The 19,558-nt window shown below is 53.6% G+C and overlaps 1 protein-coding gene and 1 long non-coding RNA gene across 13 annotated transcripts; one reads left to right on the forward strand and one right to left on the reverse strand.

Moving 5' to 3' along the window:
* Positions 1–89: 89 nt before the first annotated feature.
* On the forward strand, positions 90–13,824 carry LOC145518583 (serpin B6). 12 transcript variants are annotated; one of them, XM_081523346.1, is made up of 8 exons: positions 90–227; positions 3,580–3,782; positions 4,353–4,527; positions 6,300–6,449; positions 10,377–10,494; positions 11,418–11,560; positions 12,966–13,121; positions 13,309–13,824. In XM_081523346.1, the coding sequence occupies exons 3-8, from the start codon at positions 4,363–4,365 to the stop codon at positions 13,711–13,713; spliced, it is 1,137 nt and encodes a 378-aa protein (XP_081379472.1). In that variant the 5' UTR covers positions 90–227; positions 3,580–3,782; positions 4,353–4,362; the 3' UTR covers positions 13,714–13,824. The 12 variants fall into 12 exon arrangements, with proteins under 12 accessions (XP_081379472.1, XP_081379478.1, XP_081379471.1 ...); XM_081523352.1 differs by having other exon boundaries at positions 11,445–11,560; XM_081523347.1 differs by lacking the exon at positions 90–227 and adding an exon at positions 480–611.
* On the reverse strand, positions 12,944–17,647 carry LOC145518584 (uncharacterized). Its single transcript, XR_014063006.1, has 3 exons — positions 16,635–17,647; positions 15,911–16,245; positions 12,944–14,399 (listed from the first exon to the last, which is right to left on the reverse strand). It is a non-coding gene; the product is annotated as an uncharacterized LOC145518584 (long non-coding RNA).
* Between the last annotated feature and the right edge of the window lie 1,911 nt (positions 17,648–19,558).

Raw genomic sequence — 19,558 nt, forward strand, 5'->3', positions numbered from 1 at the left:
CCCCTCCCGCTCGGCCCCGCCCGCCCCTCCCGCTCGGCCCCGCCCTCCGGCCCGGCCCGGCCCACCCCTCCCTCTCGGCCCCGCCCGCCAGTCCGGTTCGGTCCGGCTGGGCCCCGCCCGCCCCTCCCGCTCGGCCCCGCCCTCCGGTCCGGCCCGGCCCTCCCCTCCCGCCGCGGTACTTGGGCCCGGCGCCGCCGTCCCCGCCCAGCCCGCTCCGGCCGCGTTCGGTACGTGTGGGGACACTGGGGTCGCGGGACCGGTCTGCGCGCGAGGCGGGCGGCGGGCGGCTGGCGAGGGCGCGCGCCGGGCTGGGTTTCCTTTCGGATCCGGCGGCCGCGGCGGACGTGACGACGCGGTGAGTGTGGCAGCGCCGCCGGCCGGAACCGGGGGACCGGAGGACCCGCATGGGGGCAGCGCCCAGTCTCCCCGGGCCCCGCGCGACCAGGTGACCCTCGGCGAGCGCCGGGCGTTGGGGACCCGGGGGACCGGGGGTGGGCGGGTCAGAGGCTGGACAGGAGCCGGCCTGAGTGCCCAGGCGGACCCGGCGCCCAGCGGTCTCCCGCCCCCCGCATGGCCTACACTGAGGGTCCCTCAGGCCTGCGAGGATAATCGTGAGGACCATTTCAGAGCTTGTTACGGCTGTTTTTGATTTCATTAGACACGCTGCAGGCGAAATATTGAAATATTCCGAGGTGGCATCTTCAGGGCTAAGAGGGCCTGGGAGAAACTTTAGTCGCACCTGGGTCCTAGATAAGTTGGCACTTGAGTTACTTTCTTCCCTTCTCTCCCCACCCGCCCCTACCATAAAGCTCTAGTTTGAGGGGAAAAAAAGAGTATGAGAAATGAACCTTCACGTGCTGCCAGGAATACTGAGCTGCTGGGGGAGGCCGGGTCCTGCTGGCACCTTGGCTTCTGGCCCAGTGGTACCTGGCCACACTGCGTGCTTCCCCGCTGGTGTGCTTTAGGACTGAGGCGGAGAGGGCGTGTGAAAAGTAACCCTTGGATTGAGGTCCTGCTGAACAGGAAGGGCTGTGGTTATCAGTGTTCTGGGGCGCGTCCAGGATTCCCCACAACCTGTGACTAACTGCCTCCTCAGCGTTATACCACCCCAAAAAGGTCGCGGTTTTAGTCATACTTGGCCGTGTAAACTAACTACTTAGAACCACATGAGGCCAATTCCAGTCCAAAGTGTTGTATTACAACTCAGCTTCTGGCCTGATAACTCCAGCCGGTAACAGGAGAGTGAACTGACAGTAAATGGAGCCACTATTCCTTTCTGTTCGCGCTAAGAGCAGGCTGCATCACACAAAGGGGTTGTCGTCAGGTCCCGGGAAGGCACACACCTTACCCGCCAAGCGTCCTGGGCCTGAGATGAGACCTGGACATCAGAAGAAGGAAAACCATGTGTAGTTCTAGTCACCATTTATTGAACACCGACTGTAGGCCAGGCGTCCGTTGTTGTAATCCCCTCAGTAAACCTATAGAGTAGAAGGAACCATCCCGATTACACATTAGATAAAACACACGCACGCACGCACGCACACACGCACGCACGCACGCACACACACACACACACACCAGGCAGGAACAACACAGGAGCCAAGTCTCCAGTAAACCAGACTTTATGGGGAATTAAGGTATCCTTAATCCACCACGGGGGCTTCCCTAGGGGCTAGTGGTAAAGAACTCACCTGCCAATGCAGGAGACATAAGAGACATGGGTTTGAACCCTGGGTCACGAAGATCCCCTGGAGGAGGGCATGGCAACCCACTGCAGTATTCTTTCCTGGAGAATCCCATGAACAGAGGAGCCTGGCGGGCTATAGCCCACGGGGTCATAAAAAAATCGGACATGACTTAGTGACTAAACAACAATTCTTAATTACACTGGAAATACTGCAATACCACTTTATAGCATCATTTGCATAGTGAGAGAAGAAATTCCTCTCTTTGTCAGTATTGGAAATGAATGGTTTTCAAACTTTTAAAGTTTCTGTTTTAAAAAGAATGTGTTTAGTTTGCTCTCCACCCATCTCTCTCTCTCTCTCCTTTTTGGGGTGAGGGCGCTGCCATAGTGACGGAGGGGGGACTGCAGAGTCATGACCTGGTGCTCAGCTCTCACTCTGCTGCTTGGAGCCCAGCAGAACTAAGCTGCTCTTTAAATCAGCTCTTTCTGCAGCCCATTTGTCTCCACTCTTTTCCCAGCTTTAGGACCATCACCTTGATTCTGCGGCTCTGCAGCTCAGCCCTGACAGTTTGCTAATTATGCTCATTTGTGTAGTTTCTGATCACTTTCCTTTGCCTTGTTCCTGAGTTGAATCTGCAGGGCCTGAACTGTCAGAGCAATTCACACCAGCCCTGGGCACCAGGACCCTCCCGAGCTCCTGCCTGGGGAGCCGGGTGCTGCCTCTGCTGTTCTGTCCTCAGTGCCCTGGGGAGTGCAGGAGCGGCGCTTCCTGTTTGATTTCGGGACCTGTATCAGTGTGGGCTGTTCGCTTACCTCATGATGATGTATTTTCTGCCCTCAGAGTATCGGGAATAAACTTATGGGCCTCACTGCTACATTCTTTCCTTTTCAGTTTAGCGATTTTACAGGAAGTGGGTATGTGCTCGCCGTTAATGACCATCAGCATCTGTTACCAGCGGAGAAAAAGAAACTATCTCCGGCCTGGCTGTGGCCTTTGAAGACAAATGAACTTCTGCTTTTTTCTCTATTAGTGTTAAGGTATTGGATATTAAGGCCTGCCCTGGTGGCTCAGTGGAAAGAATCCTTCTGCATTGCAGGAGCCTCGGTCTCAATCCCTGAGTTGGAAAGATCCCCTGGAGAAGGACATGCCAACCCACACCAGTATTCTCGCCTGGAAAATCCATGGGCAGAGGGGCCAGCTAGGCTGTAGTCCGTGGAGTCACAAAAGAGTCGAACATGACTTAGCTACTAACCAGCGAATTGGATATTAAAGATGGAAGAGAATGTGTGTGTGGGGAGTGTTTCCTCTCCTCTACGTTCTTCCTGGCTGGTCTAGTAATTAAATTCACATAAGACAAATCAATAGCAGAAAACCAACCCCACTGAATTTTGTGGGAACCTCGAAGATACAAGGCTCAAGAAGTGACAAGGCAGGTGCTTTGTGTGTGTGAAGATTGGACAGAACAAGGGGGTTTGGCTTCGGGAAGCAAGTTCCTGAAGTAGCAGGCTTGCTGGTTCTTGTACAGCCTTTTCGGCCTTGCGTTCCCCTCTATGGCCGTCAAGATGTGTCTCTCCCTTCAGGTGCAGGGAGGGTATTTCCACGTGGAGATTTATTCTCCTCTTTCAGGGGAACAGAAGAAGGGCAGAGTATGCTGTCTGCACCAACTCTTTCTCAAGTATCTTGAATTCAGAGCAATCAATGTGCTAAAGTGGAGTGTGTGGGGTGAGCTGCCCTGCACCCCGTCAGGAGCACAGATTACCTGGTGCGTCCCCGTCCTCCTGCGGGGAGCAGAAATCAGGGAGCTGACGCAGGGCCGGGAGCTGGCCTGCCAGCTTGCACTCGCTGCGGCTTCGGGCCTTTTCCTCGGGCTGAGCTGCTCTGTCTCCCCCAGGTCGGTATCTAGGACTGAAGCTGCTTTCTGTTGAAGAGCTGGGGATCTCTCAGGTGTCGTCCCTTCCCGCCACGCACAGAAAGGCCCTGAAGCCTCGCGCACCTCGCCCATCCCCACAGCGTCCTGTTCTGGACCAAATGCCCTCCGAGGCCGGGCCCTGGAGGTGGACGTGGGCACGTCCCAAGGCCCTTGTCCCGAGCAGGGTGAGCAGGGCCTGGGCCTGGGGCAGCAGGGGCCTGGGCACGGGGTCCTGGGTTCGGGCTCAGGCACAGGCGGAGGTCCCAGAAGAGGAGACCTGGGCGTCAGCGGGGCTTGTCTTTGAGGCTTTCATGCTTCTTTGTAGGTGATTTCACTTGTCTTTTATCTCAAGGCTTCAGGTCATGCTAAGTGGGGTCTTTCTCTTTACAAAATGTTCAACTTGTGTAACTGTGTGTTTGCATGGATCGTTTTGAATGATTCTTGTTATAAAATCATACCTATAGGCCCCAAACACACCGAACAATCTAGAAATGGGAACAAAAGCCAACAGCTCCTTCCCGGCCCTCCCAGGCCGTGGCCCAGCACCCTCTCTGTATCAGCGCCGTCTCTCAGCCGCGTTCACTTGTCAGAAGCCCACAGAGGGGTCTGAGCCCCCCGAGGAATCCGAGTTTTGTGTGTGTACCTGTTTGCCCGTCGAACCAGAGTGTCATTGCTAACAACAGTTAAGAGCAGAGTGAGACTGTGGACCTGGGGCCTGAATTTACATGACACTGATTATAAATCCATCCTTTCAGGCTCGCCACCATGGATGCGCTGTCAGAAGCAAACGGCACCTTTGCCTTGACCCTTCTGAAAAAGCTGGGTGAAGACAACTCGAAAAATGTGTTTATCTCGCCCCTAAGCATCTCCTCTGCCCTGGCCATGGTCTTCACGGGGGCCAAGGGCAACACCGCAGCCCAGATGTCCCAGGTATGTTCAGGAATCCGGTTCTGGGCGGCGGCAGATGCTGTTTCTTTGGCCTGTGAGCCAGTGTCCGCGATCCGCCTCCCAAAGGCCTTGCTCAACAGACAGGCCTACTCCCCTGTCTGCCCCGTCCCTGGGCCTCCCGTCCCGTATCTCTCTGGCAGGTGGCCTGGGTCTCCTGACATCGTAGCACCTGGCTTCCAGCAGGACAGGCTTGAACGAGCAAGCGTTCATTGAGCCTCTTCAGACCCGCTGCCCAAGGGCCTCCTGGCCGAGGCCGTCCTGCCAAAATACGTAGACCCAGCCCTGGGCGGGCCGCACAGGGTGTGGACCTCAGCTCCTGGGCCACAGTGGCGGCGGGGGTCTGACCTCTGGGTCCTTGGGGGTCAAGCCCTCTGGCAGGTGGGGGTCCCTTACCCCTCCAAGGGCCTGGGGTCGAGAGCGTCTCCAGGTTCTGTCTTCATCTCTAAGGTTTAACAGAGTCCTGATCCCACCCATGAGCCTGGACCTTGAGTTTGACCTTTGCCCTAAGGCCATCACTTTCAGGGTCCTCTGCCAGCGGGAGAGGCTAGAAGTGAGAAACATTTGCCGTCTCCACCCAGCAGGTCTTAGGACACAAATACGCAGGTGCTCATGCTCCAATGTGTCCAACTCTTTGCGACCCCATAGGCTGTAGCCCTCCAGGCTCCTCTGTCCATGGGATTCTCCAGGCAAGAATCCTGGAGTTGGTTGCCATGTCCTCCTCCGGGGATCTTCCCAACCCAGGGATCGAACCCGCAAGTCTTGAGTCTCCTGCACTGGCAGGTGGATCCTTGACCCCTGCGCCACCCGGGAGATGCACGTGTTCCCTTTAAGTTCTGCCTGAAAAGGGCGCAGTCCCCTCTTGAGCTCATCACCATTTCCCCTCCCGCTCTCCTGGGCTCTGAAGGGGCTGCCCTCTCTCTCGGCACCTCCTGTGCAGGTTCCGATTCCGGGGGGATGGCCGGCCTTCCCGCCTGCAGGGGCATCTCTCCAGAGCTTCTTCCCAAGCTCCTCTCCTCCAGCAGTGGTGCCCCCCGTCCCTCTGGCCTCCGCTGGCCGCTGGGTACAAAGCCCGTGCCAGGCTTTAGCTTCGTGTTAGGGCAGAACCGGGCCCAGATGGCTGTCTGGACCTTCTCTCTGTGGCGCCTGAACAAACCATCCACGACCCAGAATGGCTGAGACAGTGCCTGAGACGCCGGCCTGGCCGCTCGGTGCCCGCTGGGCACCTGTGGTCCAGGAGCGCCCCGCTCCCCAGTCCCCGCGAGGCCCTCTGCCCTGTGTGTCAGCTCTCCGGCATTGTCAGGAGGCCCCAGCAGGATGGCGGGGTGGTGCTGCACCTTGGTGGCTGGGGAAAGACAGCGAACGTGGAGTTGCCGGCCTTTACGAAGGCCCAGGCCCGGAAGAGCTGCTTCTCCTGTGTCCCACTGGTCGGAGCCCGTCCAAAGGCCAGTCCAGACCTGAAGATGTGGCCTGTTTGTGCAGAGACAGGAGGCCTGTCCGCCGGCCCCGTCTGCAGGCAGACCGTGAGACAGGGCACTGGGCGAGCCAAGGGGCATTTGTGTCCCGCCGTCGCTGTCGGCCCCCCTGCGGGAGGCAGGCTGGGGGCTTCCCAGAGGCATTGTGCCTTTATTTGGGTGCGTCTTGTTTTCAGCTGCAGTGAGGATCAGTGCGGTTCTTAGGATGGCTTCAGTGTTGTGTCCATTTCCTGTAGTCAGCGCGTACTGCAGTTGTGGGTTTTTATCTGTTTTTGGTTTCAGACACTTTCTCTAAGCAAGAGCAGTGGTGGAGGTGAAGATGTCCACCAGGGTTTCCAGAACCTTCTCAGCGAAGTTAACAGGGCCGGCACACAGTACTTGCTCAGAACCGCCAACGGGCTTTTTGGAGAGAAGACTTTCGATTTCCTCTCGGTAAGTCATACTCCCGTTTTCCCGAGGCAGATAGAGGCCAAGGTCGTGTGGAGGCGGCAGCTGGGCCTTGTGGTGCAGCAGAGGCCTTGGGGGCTGAGACCACACGGTGGGCGGGGTGTGGGACCCCAGTCACGGCCTCACGCGCTTCCTGGAACCCTTCGGTCATTGCCTGTCAGAGGAGCCCTGTAACAGCATTGATCACATGTTCGTGAAGCTTCGATGAGATGATTGTCAGAGAACAAACAGGGATCATCCCACAGATGCCGATGAGCTGGCCAAAACAGAGAAGGGATCAAATAGAATATTTCTGATGTTGTTTTCACACGTGGGAAGTTTTTTGTGCATTGTGAGACTTGTTCAGTTTTTGTATACGTGCAAATATTTTGATTATCTTTTCCTATGCAGAATTCTTTTTTGAAGTTTTTGTCTGTTTTACTCTGGTTCTATTTAATTAGAGTGCTTTCATGATTTTTAAAATTTTTTGAAAAACGGCTCAGGTAATCCGTGAGTGTGTTCTTATTATATAACTGTGAAGACAAAGCCAGAGTCCTCCCAAAGTGTCTTCCACGCCCTGTCCCCGCACCCCCGGTGTAAGGGCTTGTCCCCTGTACATAGAGTAAGTCTTTGCCTCTCACTACATGTGTGTCTGTTGCTCGGTCGCTGAGCCGTGTCCGACTCTTTCTGACCCCGTGGGCTGCAGCAGGCCAGGCTCCTCTGTCCTCTACCGCGTCCCAGAGTTTGCTCAGACTCATGTCCACTGAGTTGGTGATGCCAGCCAGCCATCTCAGCCTCTGTCGCCCCCTTCTCCTTTGGCCTTCGGTCTTTGCCAGCATCAGGGTCTTCTCCGGTGAGTCCGCTCTTCGTACCCGGTGGTCCCAGGGTTGGAGCTTCAGCCTCAGGAACCCTGTGTGTCCGCCTCCCCCTTTCTCCCGGTGGGGGGCGGCGTCCTCAGCGGTGGGTGTGCCGAGACACAGCTGCCAGCCCCCGGGTGGGCGTGGGGTGGGCCCGGCCCGGGCCGAGGGGCCGGGGCCCGTGTGTGTGGTTCTGTCCTGTGTGTGCTTGCCACTGCAGATGAACGGTAGAGGGAAGGGACAGAGGGAGGCTCTCAGGTCTCAGTGAATTCTGCCTAATTCCCTCCCGGCGGTGCAGCCCCTCCCGTTGTCCTCAGGAAGGGCGGCGGGCGCGCACTTCACCTTCTGCTCAGCCCTGCAGGTGCTGAGCCTTTAACATTCTGATTGCTCATGAGCCTGAGCAGCTTTTCATGTTGAGCAGACATTTGCATCTTTTCTGAACATTGCCTATTTATATGTCCTTTGTGTAGTTTTACTCTTGGGCTTTATGTCTTTTTTTTTTTTTATGTGTTCTTTGCCTGTTTAGGATAGCAGTTTTACTCTGTTATATAATTTTTTAAATTATTTTTCACACTGGTTTCAGACTTTAAATTAATTGGTTTAAATCAGGTGGTGTAAAGTGAATGTAGTCAGCATGAGGTCAAATATTTGTAAGATTTATACAGCTCGTGTGATCTTTTTCATAACCTGATTTACTCGTTTTTATCAGTCTTAGCTACATGCTAGTTTATTGTTATCTTTGTATAAGCCTTATACAGAAAAGCAAACTTCCAATAAACACAAAGAATTGGCTAATTTTCCTTAATTTTGTTTTTTTTCTGGTGTATATTTGAAGAATAGCACTGATATTTAAAATGTGATTTTGATATAGAATATAAAATCAAAAGATTATAAATATTTATCAGTTATTTCGTAGTGATTGAGTATTCCAAGAATCCAGCATCAATTGCAATGTATAATTAGATATTCCTTTAGTTTGTTTTTTGACTGGTCATTACTTCAGTTCAGTTCAGTCACTCAGTCGTGTCCAACTCTTCGCAACCCCGTGGACCACAGCACGCCAGGCCTCCCTGTCCATCACCAAATCCTGGAGTTTGCTCAAACTCATCTCTCTTGAGTCAGTGATGCCATCCAACCATCCCTCTGTTGTCCCCTTCTCGTCCTGCCTTCAATCTTTCCCAGCATCAGGGTCTTTTCATATGAGTCAGCTCTTTGCATCAGGTGACCAAAGTATTGGAGTTTCAGCTTCAACATCAGTCCTTCTAATGAATACCCAGGAGTGATCTCCTTTAGGATGAACTGGTTTGATCTCCTTGCAGTCCAAGGGACTCTCAAGAGTCTTCTCCAACACCACAGTTCAAAAGCATCAGTTTTCGGGGCTCAGTTTTTGGTGCTCAGCTTTCTTTATAGTCCAACTCTCACATCCATACATGACAACTTGAAAAACCATAGCCTTGACTAGACGGACCTTTGTTGGCAAAGTAATGTCTCTGCTTTTTAATATGCTGTCTAGGTTGGTCATAACTTTACTTCCAAGGAGTAAACGTCTTTTAATTTCACGGCGGCAATCACCGTCTGCAGTGTTTTTGGAGCCCCCAAAAATAAACTCAGCCACTATTTCCATTGTTTCCCCATCTATTTGCCATGAAGTAATGGGACTTGATGCTATGATCTTAGTTTTCTGAATGTTGAGCTTTAAGCCAACTGTTTCACTCTCCTCTTTCACTTTCATCAGGAGGCTCTTTAGTTCGTCTTCACTTTCTGCCATAGGGGTGGTGTCATCTGCATATCTGAAGTTATTGATATTACTCCCGGCAGTCTTGATTCCAGCTTCTGCTTCATCAAGCCCAGCGTTTCTCATGATGTACTCTGCATATAAGTTAAATAAGAAGGGTGACAGTATACAGCCTTGACGTACTCTTTTTCCTGTTTGGAACCAGCATGTTGTTCCATGTTCAGTTCTAACTGTTGCTTCCTGACCTGCATACAGGCTTCTCAAGAGGCAGGTCAGGTGGTCTGGTATTCCCATCTCTTTCAGAATTTCCCATAGTTTAATGTGATCCACACACTCAAAGGCTTTGGTGTAGTCAATAAAGCAGAAATAGATGTTCTTCTGGAACTCTCTTGCTTTTTTAATGACCCACCAGATGTTGGCAATTTGATTTCTGGTTCCTCTGCCTTTTGTAAAACCAGCTTGAACATCTGGAATTACTTACTAAATAGTAATTTCAGAAGCAGGCACTTGTTTTCAGATGTGTTTCAAAGCTGTTGAAATCACCAAGGGTATGATGAGGTATCGACGTGTAGGTGACCACTTTGCTTCCAGACTGTTTTCTTAGACTGAGAGACTGACATTCTTCTCAAAAGCCCCGATTAAGAAGTGGAGCAGTAGGTTGGCAGAGCCTGCATGATGTGACGGTTCTATGAAATGACCCACCTGGACCACGAGATACAGGGTCCACGGTGTGCTGAGAACTCACCCACATGACATCAGACAGAGCCACGTTCTCCTGGTCCTCAGAGCACGTCTGACACGTAGCTACTGCTGCGTCCTTGCTTCCAGGGGGCAAGGAAGCCAGAGAGATGCAGCAACCTTTCCAGGGTCTCACAGGAGAGAAGCCGGAACTTGTGCTGGCGGCAGTGTTGCCACATTGCCTCTCCTGAATGGTTGTGTTGTTGCTGTTTAGTTGCTAAGTTGTGTCTGACTCTTTGCAACCCCTTGGACTGTAGCCCACCAGGCTTCTCTGTCCATGGGATTGTCCAGGCAAGAACACTGGAGTGGGTTGCCATTTCCTTCTCTAGGGGATCTTCCCCTCGCAGAGATCAAACCCTCGTCTCCAACATTGGCAGGAGGATTCTTCACCACTGTGCCTCCTGGGAAGCCTGTGATTTTACTCAGTTATTCTATGTAGCTGAAAACTGAGAAACCGGATTGAAAGTTAATTCCGCACATTCGCGTGTAGATTACACAAGTACCGTCAATTGATGAGTGTTGAGGTTTGGCTCGGTGAAGAACTAGGCTGTTGGCGTTGTCTGTTTCTGTAGCCATGTGATTCAGTCATTCCATCTTTCCTAGTCTTTCAGAGATGCCTGCCGCATATTCTACCAAGCAGAGATGGAAGAGCTGGACTTTGTCAGCGCTACGGAGGAGTCCAGGAAGCACATAAACACCTGGGTGGCCGAAAAGACAGGAGGTGAGGACATGTCACTACTTCTGTTTGCACAGTATTTGAATCAGGCTTATTATCCATCGGTTCCTTCCCAAAACCATGAAATGTAAACAGGAATGGCTTTTTCTCGAAATAACTGTAAACTTTCAAAATCCACTTCTGAAATATCATCAGTAATCAATTTCTCTAGCTTTTCCCCCTCCTCATCAATATTTGGTACACCTCTTCCAGAACAATCACACTTTGATTTTGTGCTGTTGCAGTTAATGTTATAACTCTGGATGTGGGGCTCCACCTCCCTGCCTGTCCGGCAGAGCCCCTGCTGTGCAGGTCGCTGAGCATCTCTGCAGGACACTCGGTCAAGCCCTGGTCCACCTGAGTTTCTTAGTTTACGTGCTCTCCACACTGCCTTCGACCTCTCCCCTTCAGGACAGTCCGCTCACGTTGTAGAGTGAACATTCCTTTTTCTCCCACTGTGAATTATTCTGCCCCTATTATTTGTTCATTTTATGTGTTTTATGCAACTCATGGTATTTTTCTGACCAGAGATTTTAAGGTTTTTGTGGCGGATTTTGCTTTAGGGGCCAGGATCCCTGTATGGGTTTCCCTGGTGGCTCAGATGTTAAAGAATCCACCTGCCAATGGAGGAGAGGCAGGTTGGATCCCTGGGTCAGAAAGATCCCCGGAGAAGGAAATGGTAACCTGTCCAGTATTCTTGCCTAGGGAATCCTCTGGACACAGGAGCCTGTTGGGCTACAGTCCATGGGGTCACAAAGAGTCGGACACAACTTGGCGAGTAAGGAGACAACTCCCGGTACATGGATGGGGGACAGTGAACCTCTGGTCTGTGCACTGACTCCTCACGGGGACAGACCAGGAAATATTGTGCCCAGCACCTCCACCAGGAAACCCTGTTAGGTAACTGGTTCTTTACATCTTCTTTGCAGGTAAAATTAGAGACTTGCTCTCTGCAGGTTCAATTGACCCCATGACACGTCTGGTTCTCGTGAATGCCATCTACTTCAAAGGAACCTGGGATAAACAGTTTAACAAAGAGGACACCATGGAAAGGCCATTCAAAGTCAGCAAGGTGAACAAGAATATTTCATAATAGCAAAGGAGGTTCTTGGAAACGGTCCCTGGGGTCCCCTTGGTTTTCGGAGTGTATGACGTGGCTGACCTCAAGGAACGCGTGCATCTTGAAGCCTTTGCCGCCCAGATGTGGATCCGGACAAACCCTGGCCTCCTGTCCCCAGCTCCTCCTCTGCTGTATCATCAGGGGTGGTCCGTGCCCATGGGTTTTCCGTCTGTATCACACATCCCTCGGGGCAGCTCACAGGCCTCGGGGCCTCTTAGAACTCTCGAGATCCAGTTCAAACTCCAGACTGTGGCTATGAAGCTCCATGGCCCTGGATCCTACCGTCTGTCCCCATCCCGTCAGTACCTACCTGCACAGACTCCTTCCTCTGCAGGGGCGTCCAGAAGCCTCCCTAGCGGTGCCCCCAGCCCGAGTTCCTGGTTTCTGTGTGTCCCTCCTCTGAGCTCTCACAGAGCTCATGTCCCCTCATTGTGGCTCTGATCTCCCAGAGGCCCTCAGGCCTGCACGCAGGACCAGGAACGTTACTTGGAAGTTTTCCTGATAACTGTGGCTGGGCTGAGAGTGGTGGCGTAGGACGCACAAGTCAGATTTTGTATTTTTTTAAATAATTGTATCCATTTATTTTCGGCTGTGCCGGGTCTTCTGGCCGCACAGCCTTTCTTGCATCTGCCGTGGCGGACATCCTCTTGGGTCAGTGCTCGGGCCTCTCCTGCTGGTGCTTCTCTTGGTACAGAACTCGGGCTCCAGGCCCATGACCTTCAGGAGCTACAGCTCCCAGGCTCTCAGCCCAGGCTCAGTAGTTACGGTGCGTGGGCTTAGTAGCCCCTTGGCTGTGGGGTCTTCCCAGATCAGGGATGGAGCCTGTGTCTCCCGCATTGGTAGGCGGTTTATTTATGCCTGGGCCAAAAGGGAAGGCCTGTTGTCTTTAAAAGTAGAGCCACCATGGTTTGTTGATGGGTCAGATGTGGGCTGGGGAGGATATGGGCCCAGGACACTCCAGGGTCTGACTGCAGGATGAGTGGTGTCGCCACGAGCAGAGATGAGAAAGTATAGCTGGAGCAGGTGTGGAGGGGAGCGTGAGCAGCCAGTGTGCGAGCCGTCGAGGCGTCTCCTTTGTGTCCAGCCGCAGACCTCAGGTAGGCAGCAGCCGGGGGAGAGGTCCTGCCGGAATGTCCGTGTGGAGACCTCCTGGGTCAGCAGGAGAAAAGTAGCCTGAGGCCTGAGCCCTGGGAACCCGGGGTGGGAGCTGACGCCGTGAGGACGAGCTGACCACGCGGAGCTGGGGTGGGTCTGGAAGAGACAGGACAGTTTGTGGGCACGGTGGACGGCTCTGATGACTCGGCCAGCATGTCCACAGGTCTCGTTTCAACTTACCGTTTATCCATTTCCTTTGTAGACTGTGCAGAAACCTGTGCAAATGATGTTTAAGAAGTCCACCTTTAAAATGACCTACATTGGAGAAATAAGGACCCAGATTCTGGTGCTTCCCTACGTCGGCAACGAGCTGAACATGGTCATCCTGCTGCCCGGTGAAAGCACTGACCTGAACACGGTAACCGGGCAGTCGTGGCCCCGGGGCCCGGGATCTCATCCGGGTCCCTGCAGGGCCCTGGGCTCCGGGAACTCATCTGCAGGCGGCAGGCTGGCCTGGGCCCGCAGGGTGCAAAGTGTGGGTCACAGTGGACGGTCCTCGGGGCAGCGCTGCTGCAGACCCTGAGATCATCTACCTTCTCCTCCAGGTGGAGAAGGCCCTGACCTATGAGAAATTCGTTACGTGGACGAAGCCAGACCTGATGGACGAGGAGGAGGTGGAGGTGTTCCTGCCCCGGTTCACGCTGGAGGAGAGTTACGACATGGAGGGCGTCCTCCGAGACCTGGGCATGACCGATGCCTTCGAGGCGGCCCGGGCTGACTTCTCCGGGATGTCGTCCCTGCGAGGCCTGCACCTGTCCAAGGTCATGCACAAGTCCTTTGTGGAGGTCAACGAGGAGGGCACGGAGGCTGCGGCCGCCACAGCGGCTGTGGTCATGATGCGCTGCCTGATGATTGTGCCCCGGTTCTGTGCCGACCACCCCTTCCTCTTCTTCATCCAGCACAGCAAGACCGGGGCCATCCTGTTCTGCGGCCGCTTCTGCTCGCCGTGACGCGGTGGTGGATGCCCCCCGGTGCTCCTCACCCCTCTCCCCGACCCCCGTGACGAGCCTGAAACCCCAAGTGACCTTGTCGAAGGTCCACAAATAAAGGGCTGATGGAGACCGCTTGTGTGTGTGTGTTTGTGTGCCTGTGTGTTCATGAGTCCCGTGCTTTCTCGGAGCTGCAGCTGCCATTGGAGGCGGGCGCTTGGTGGTCAACGCCGGCGGGGCGCACTAGCTGGTTCGTGGTCCCCTGGTCTCTGGGTCCTCCCTCCGCCCACCCCGTCCAGGCCCTCAGGGAGAGCACTGTCTGCTCCGAGCCTGGAAGGATGAGCAGGGCTTCCCTGTCTCCTCTGCTCAGTGGCCCTGCTCCTGAGAACAGAGCGAAGCAGAGGCTACAGCAGCCGCGGGGAGGGGGAGCGGGCCTCAGAGACCCCTGAACGTGAGCCCTCCAGAAACCAGCACACAAGTGGGAAGTCCGTGGACCCAACCATGAGAAGTCCGTCCCCGAGCCCGTGTCTGCAGTGGAGGGTCTGTGGTCAGAGGCCTGTTCAAGTGGTTGGCCGTCCACCCTCCCTGAGCATGTTCAGTTGCCCCCAGGGCTCAGAGATGAGCAGACAGGTCCTGTTCATGAGATGGAGGCATTTCAGACCTCGTCATGGATGCACGCAAGGCGACTTTCCATCCTGCCGCAGGTACTGGAGAAAAAGAGGCGGCTAAGGTTTCAACCAGTCCATCCTAAAGGAGATCAGTCCTGAATGTTCATCGGAAGGACCGATGATGAGGCTGAAGCGCCAGTACTTTGGCCACCTTGCCGGAGTCGAGCTCTGACAGCCAGGGAAACGCTCTGAAGGGATGAACGGGGTCAGCGGAGAGAATGATGCAACCCCTTACTCAAAGCACTTGGCTGCATGTTTATTTCAAGCCTCAGATTTTCTTTTATAAAAGCATTAGGTCAGAGGTATGACATCTTCAGTTTCCCCTCACCCAGATTTAGTGTCTTCATAAATCATTCTTGTCCTTCAGAGTTCCCTCTTAAGTATCCTTGTGATAACATTGTAACTCAAGTTTGTCTCTGAGCTGTATACCGAATTCCTCAGTTTATTTCTTATCTTTCTAAATCCTGCTATCCCCTAGTAACTTAAGCTCATTATCTCCTAGAAAGGCTTTTAGCTATTAGTATCTCTAAAATTCCTAGTCTCTATAAGCTATAGTAAAATATGCCAACAGTACAACATACCTTAAACTTTTAGCTTCTAACTATTCTTAATTATTCCTAAATCCTAAACTCAGCAAACTGATTTTGCCATAAACATTTCCCTTACAAGCAGGTTTCAGATAACAATGTTTCCCATGGCCTCAAGCTGCAGCCTATGTGCTCATCCTGGAACATTCTTTGTAAAGGTCCTTGAACAAATGTAACTTTATGGATTATTTCCTGGGCAACTGCAGAAGGCTTTGTGCTTTCTCATGCAAGAACAATAAGCACCTTAACATACTTTCCAGCCCACTCAACCGAAGGAAGGAAAGGACAAGTCAGAATCACAAGACCTAACTCCTTCATTCCGGGACCGTGCCTGCGGGATGAGGAGAGGGGGCTGGGGCCGTGCCTCCATTTTGTCAGTAATGCCTAATGCGGCTCCCAACACCACCTGATGCGACGAACTGACTCATTTGAAAAGACCTGATGCTGGGCAAGATTGAGGCAGGAGGAAAAGGGGACGACAGAGGATGAGACGGCTGGATGGCATCCTCGACTCAATGGACATGAGTTTGAGTAAACTCCTAGAGTGGGTGATGGACAGGGAGGCCTGGTGGGCTTCAGTCCATGGGGTCACAAAGAGTCAGACATGACTGAGCGACTGAACTGCACAAAGGTTTCTGAAGCCACCCACCCGAGTTCCCTGCTGAGACGTGGGATCCGCTCCCAGCCGATGCTGGGGTTCGGGTGGAGAGCGGCGGGGTGTCCACTGGCCTCCCTGCGGCGTTATCAGGAGCTGGGCTCCCTCGAACCTAATGGTGTGACCCACACTCTCAGCCTGTCTCTAGTCTGCTGTCTCTGCTCTGCCCAAGTCAGCGCCTGAGCCGTGAGGAGAGACAGGCTGCGGAGACGCTGCCCTTAAGAGCGGGCGAGGGGGCAGGCAGGCAGGCGGGCGGGCCAGCAGCATAGTGCTGCTCCCCTCCCCCCCGAGCCTGTGCCCACTGTCACCTGAAGTGAGAGGTCTGTCCGTCCAGGGTCCAAGGCGTCTGTCCTTCGTCTCCCGCAGGCCGTCAGCAGGAAGTTGTGACAATGGACGCGGTGGTCCCGTGTATTGCAGAACCTGTCATATAGGTCGACCTCTGCCCATCTCTTTCGTAGCTGGATCTACTACGTTAAATGTCGTTGGCATTTTCCAGGTGCCTAGTGCCCAGCCCAATGCCACCCACGTGGGAGGGGCCGCGATGTCCATGCTGTTTGAGTTGACAATCTTCATTATAGAAGGATGCAGCACTCTTGAAGGAAACAGGTTTAGAGGGAGAAAGGCCTTCAAGTTCCGGAAACCTCTGCAGAATAGAGCCATGCTCAGAATTGCTCTTAGAGGGATAAAGTTCTTCAAAGCTAAGGAAAAAATAAGTTCAGAGGGAGAAAGGTCTTCAAAGTTAAAGAAGAAACAAGTTTAGAAAATAAAGTTCTTGAAGGTTAAGGAAGAAACAAGTTTAGAAAATAAAGGTCTTCAAAGTTAAAGAAGAAACAAGTTTAGAGAATAAAGGTCTTTAAAGTTAAACAAGAAAAAAGTTTAGAGGGAGAAAGGTCTTCAAAGTTCCATAAAACTCTGCAGAACAGGGCCATGCTCAGCATTGCTCTTTGTAGGCTGCTGAGAAATGGCATCTGAGCGCCCGCAGGCAGAGCTGCAGGCGCCGTCTTTTGCTAACAATACCCGTGCAGGACTCACTGGACTGAGAGTTAGGAGGCCAAGAGGGACTGAGCTTGTTGGTGGTGGGAGATGGTGCTCTGACGGGTTCCCCAGGCTTGTCGGGGTGCAATGGCCGGAAACCAACTCTGCTTCTTCTCTAGAGCTGAGAGTCAGGTTGTGAAATAAAGACTTTGAAAAACACAGAAAACTTCTCCTTCCTGGGCTCTGTTGGAAAACTTCTGAAAATGCTTCCAGAATACCTCTTATAAGATAAGTGTGGATTGCTATGAGACTATGCTTACACTCATTGCATTCCTGGGTTGGGAAGATCACTGCCTTGTTTTTCTTTTTTTTTGGCAGGATCCTTCAGATTCAACCAGATAGGGAACTATTTTTCAGAAAATATGCTACTTTCTTAAAAAAAAAATCACATAGGGAAAATTTAGTTGGAAAAGATAACACTTCAAAATCTTCTGAGTTTTCATTGATTGTTAGAAGGATTTCATGTCCTCTATGTATCTTTTTGGGGCTTCTCTGGTGGCTCAGACGGTAAAGAAGTAGCCTGTGATGGCAGATACCCAGGTTCCATCCCTAGGTCAGGAAGATTCCCTGCAGAGGGAAAAGGCTACCCACTCCAGCATTCTGCCCTGCAGAATTCCATCATGAACCATACAGTCCATGGGGTCGCAGAGTCGGACACGACTGAGCGACTTTCACTTTCACTCTGGCGTGGCCTCGGCTTCTGTCCTCAGCTAGGACTCTTTGACACACAGGCACAGCTGGGCCGGTGAAGCCCACACGCGGCTCCCAGCACCTACGTCCCATATCCTGCTCTGTCCCTACTTGTCTCCTGGCCACCTTCACCGAATGCTCCTCAAGCACCGTGAGTCCTCTTTGCCAGGAGATGCGGGTTTGATCCCTGGGTCAGGAAGTTCCCCTGGAGCAGGAAATGAAAATCCTACGGGCGGATTATCCGTCCATGGTGGGCTACAGTCCATGGGGTCGAAAGGAGTCAGGCAGGACTGAGGGCTGAGCACAGCAGTGCTACCTTTGACCCTGACCCTCCCCCTCCCCAGGAGGCTCTCTTTCACTTAATCACATCACAATGAGTACAGTGACCTGAGTTAGACTAGTAAGCGGCACCTGCATCTCCACTCCTTTCCTGGCCCCTTGCCCCCAGTCCGCCTGGTGCTCACATCCTGTGATGCCCGCCTTCTCATCAGCTCTGGGCAGCACCCCGTCACTGCTGCACTGCCCAGGTTCAGGCCCGCCTGGCTGTGCCCTGTACCCAGAGCCGAGTCCTAAGGGCCCCTGCTGCCTCTGCCCCTGCACCCAGTCCATCCTGAGGGCCGGTGCTGGAGTCAGAAAGGAAACAGGAGGGAGGGAGGCGGGGAAACGGATGAGAGAAGGACTCAGGTTTCTCTCCCAGTTTGATCTTACAATGGTTCCCCAGGTTGTTGTTCAGTCTCTCGGTCGTGTCTGACCCTCTGGACCCCGTGGACTGCAGCACGCCAGGCTTCCCCGTCCATCATCATCTCCCAGAGCTTGCTCAGACTCATGTCCATTGAGTCATCCAACCATCGCATCCTCTGTCGTCCCCTTCTCCTGCCTGCAATCTTTCCCAGCATCAGGGTCTTTTCTAAGGAGTCAGTTCTTTTCATCAGGTCACTAAAGTATTAGAGCTTCAGCTTCAGCCTCAGTCCTTCCAGTGACTATTCAGGACTGATTTCCTTTAGGATTGTCTGGTTTGATTGCCTTGCAGTTCAAGGGACTCTCAAGAGTCTTTTCCAACACCACAGCCCATGACTGACAGATAAAACCCCAGTTCCTCAGAACGGCCTGCAAGTTCTTTCCAGTCCAGCCCTGCCCAATCCTTCCAGCCCTGCCTGCCTCACCGTGGCCGCTCCCGGCCCACACCCTCTGCCCGCTCCTGAGTGTACCTCCCGGGAGCCCTTTCCCACCAGTGACTCCGCCTGGGTGGTTCCTCCTCCAGCCTCCCCGGACCTCACCCCGCCCTCAGGCCCGGCTCCTCTCTCACCCCGGGAGCCCATCCCAAGCCCCACAGCATCACTCGCTCCGTCCTTCTGTCCCCATCGGGCCGGTTACGTGCCCATCAGAGCCGCCACCCGCTGCACCAAGATACCACCTCTTTCCCGTCCCTCTGAACCCACAGAAGAGGAAGAGGATGTTTAATTCCGTTTTATCTCTCGCCTGCTTTGTGACCGGATAGAGTCCTCCGTACAATAAGCTTCCAACACATAGAGCTTGGGGTTTTCCACCTCTGCTACCTAGTGGGGCTTCGAGGGTAGGAAGATGCTGTTGTTCCAAGTGCAGTTCTGTTGCCCCGCCCGCCAGCACTGCCGGTTCGCCCATCTGCTCGGCCCCGCCCTCCGGCCCGCCCCGCCCCGCCTCTCCGGCGCCGGGGTACCTGCCCAGCGGGCACCGGCCTTGCTTGGTACCTATGGGAGAGGTGGGGCCTTCGGACCGGCCTCCGCGAGGGTGAAGGCGGGCGGGCCGGGCGGGGGCGCGCGCCAGGCTGGGTTTCCTTTTGGACCCAGTGCCTGTGGCGGACATCACTACGCTATGAGTGTGGATCCTGGACCCCAGCGCCCGCTCGGGGGTCCTGTGAAACGTGTATGCTTCTTACTGGCCTGTGCACTGAATGGGGAAGAGCTGTCCCTTAATGTAACAGTCTCACTAGATTGTTTATAGTTTTCTTTGATACCAGCAATGTCTTTATGATAAACTGCTTAACTTTGCGGAGAAGGCAATGGCACCCCACTCCAGTACTCTTGCCTGGGAAACCGCATGGACTGAGGAGCCTGGTAGGCTGTGGCCCATGGGGTCGGGAAGAGTCGGACACGACTGAGCAACTTCACTTTCACTTTTCACTTTCATGCACTGGAGAAGGAAATGGCAACCCACTCCAGTATTCTTGCCTGGAGAATCCCAGAGACGAAGGA

Source organism: Giraffa tippelskirchi, chromosome 8, assembly GCF_054371585.1.
Source record: "Giraffa tippelskirchi isolate mGirTip1 chromosome 8, T2T-mGirTip1v1.2.pri, whole genome shotgun sequence".
Lineage (NCBI taxonomy): Eukaryota > Metazoa > Chordata > Mammalia > Artiodactyla > Giraffidae > Giraffa > Giraffa tippelskirchi.

Coding starts and splice junctions, on each gene's coding strand:
- LOC145518583 (XM_081523342.1), top strand. CDS start 405: ATGGGGGCAGCGCCCAGTCTCCCCGGGCCCCGCGCGACCAG. Junction 11,561..12,965: donor GGCCATTCAAAGTCAGCAAG/GTGAACAAGAAT, acceptor TTTCCTTTGTAG/ACTGTGCAGAAACCTGTGCA. Junction 13,122..13,308: donor AAAGCACTGACCTGAACACG/GTAACCGGGCAG, acceptor CTTCTCCTCCAG/GTGGAGAAGGCCCTGACCTA.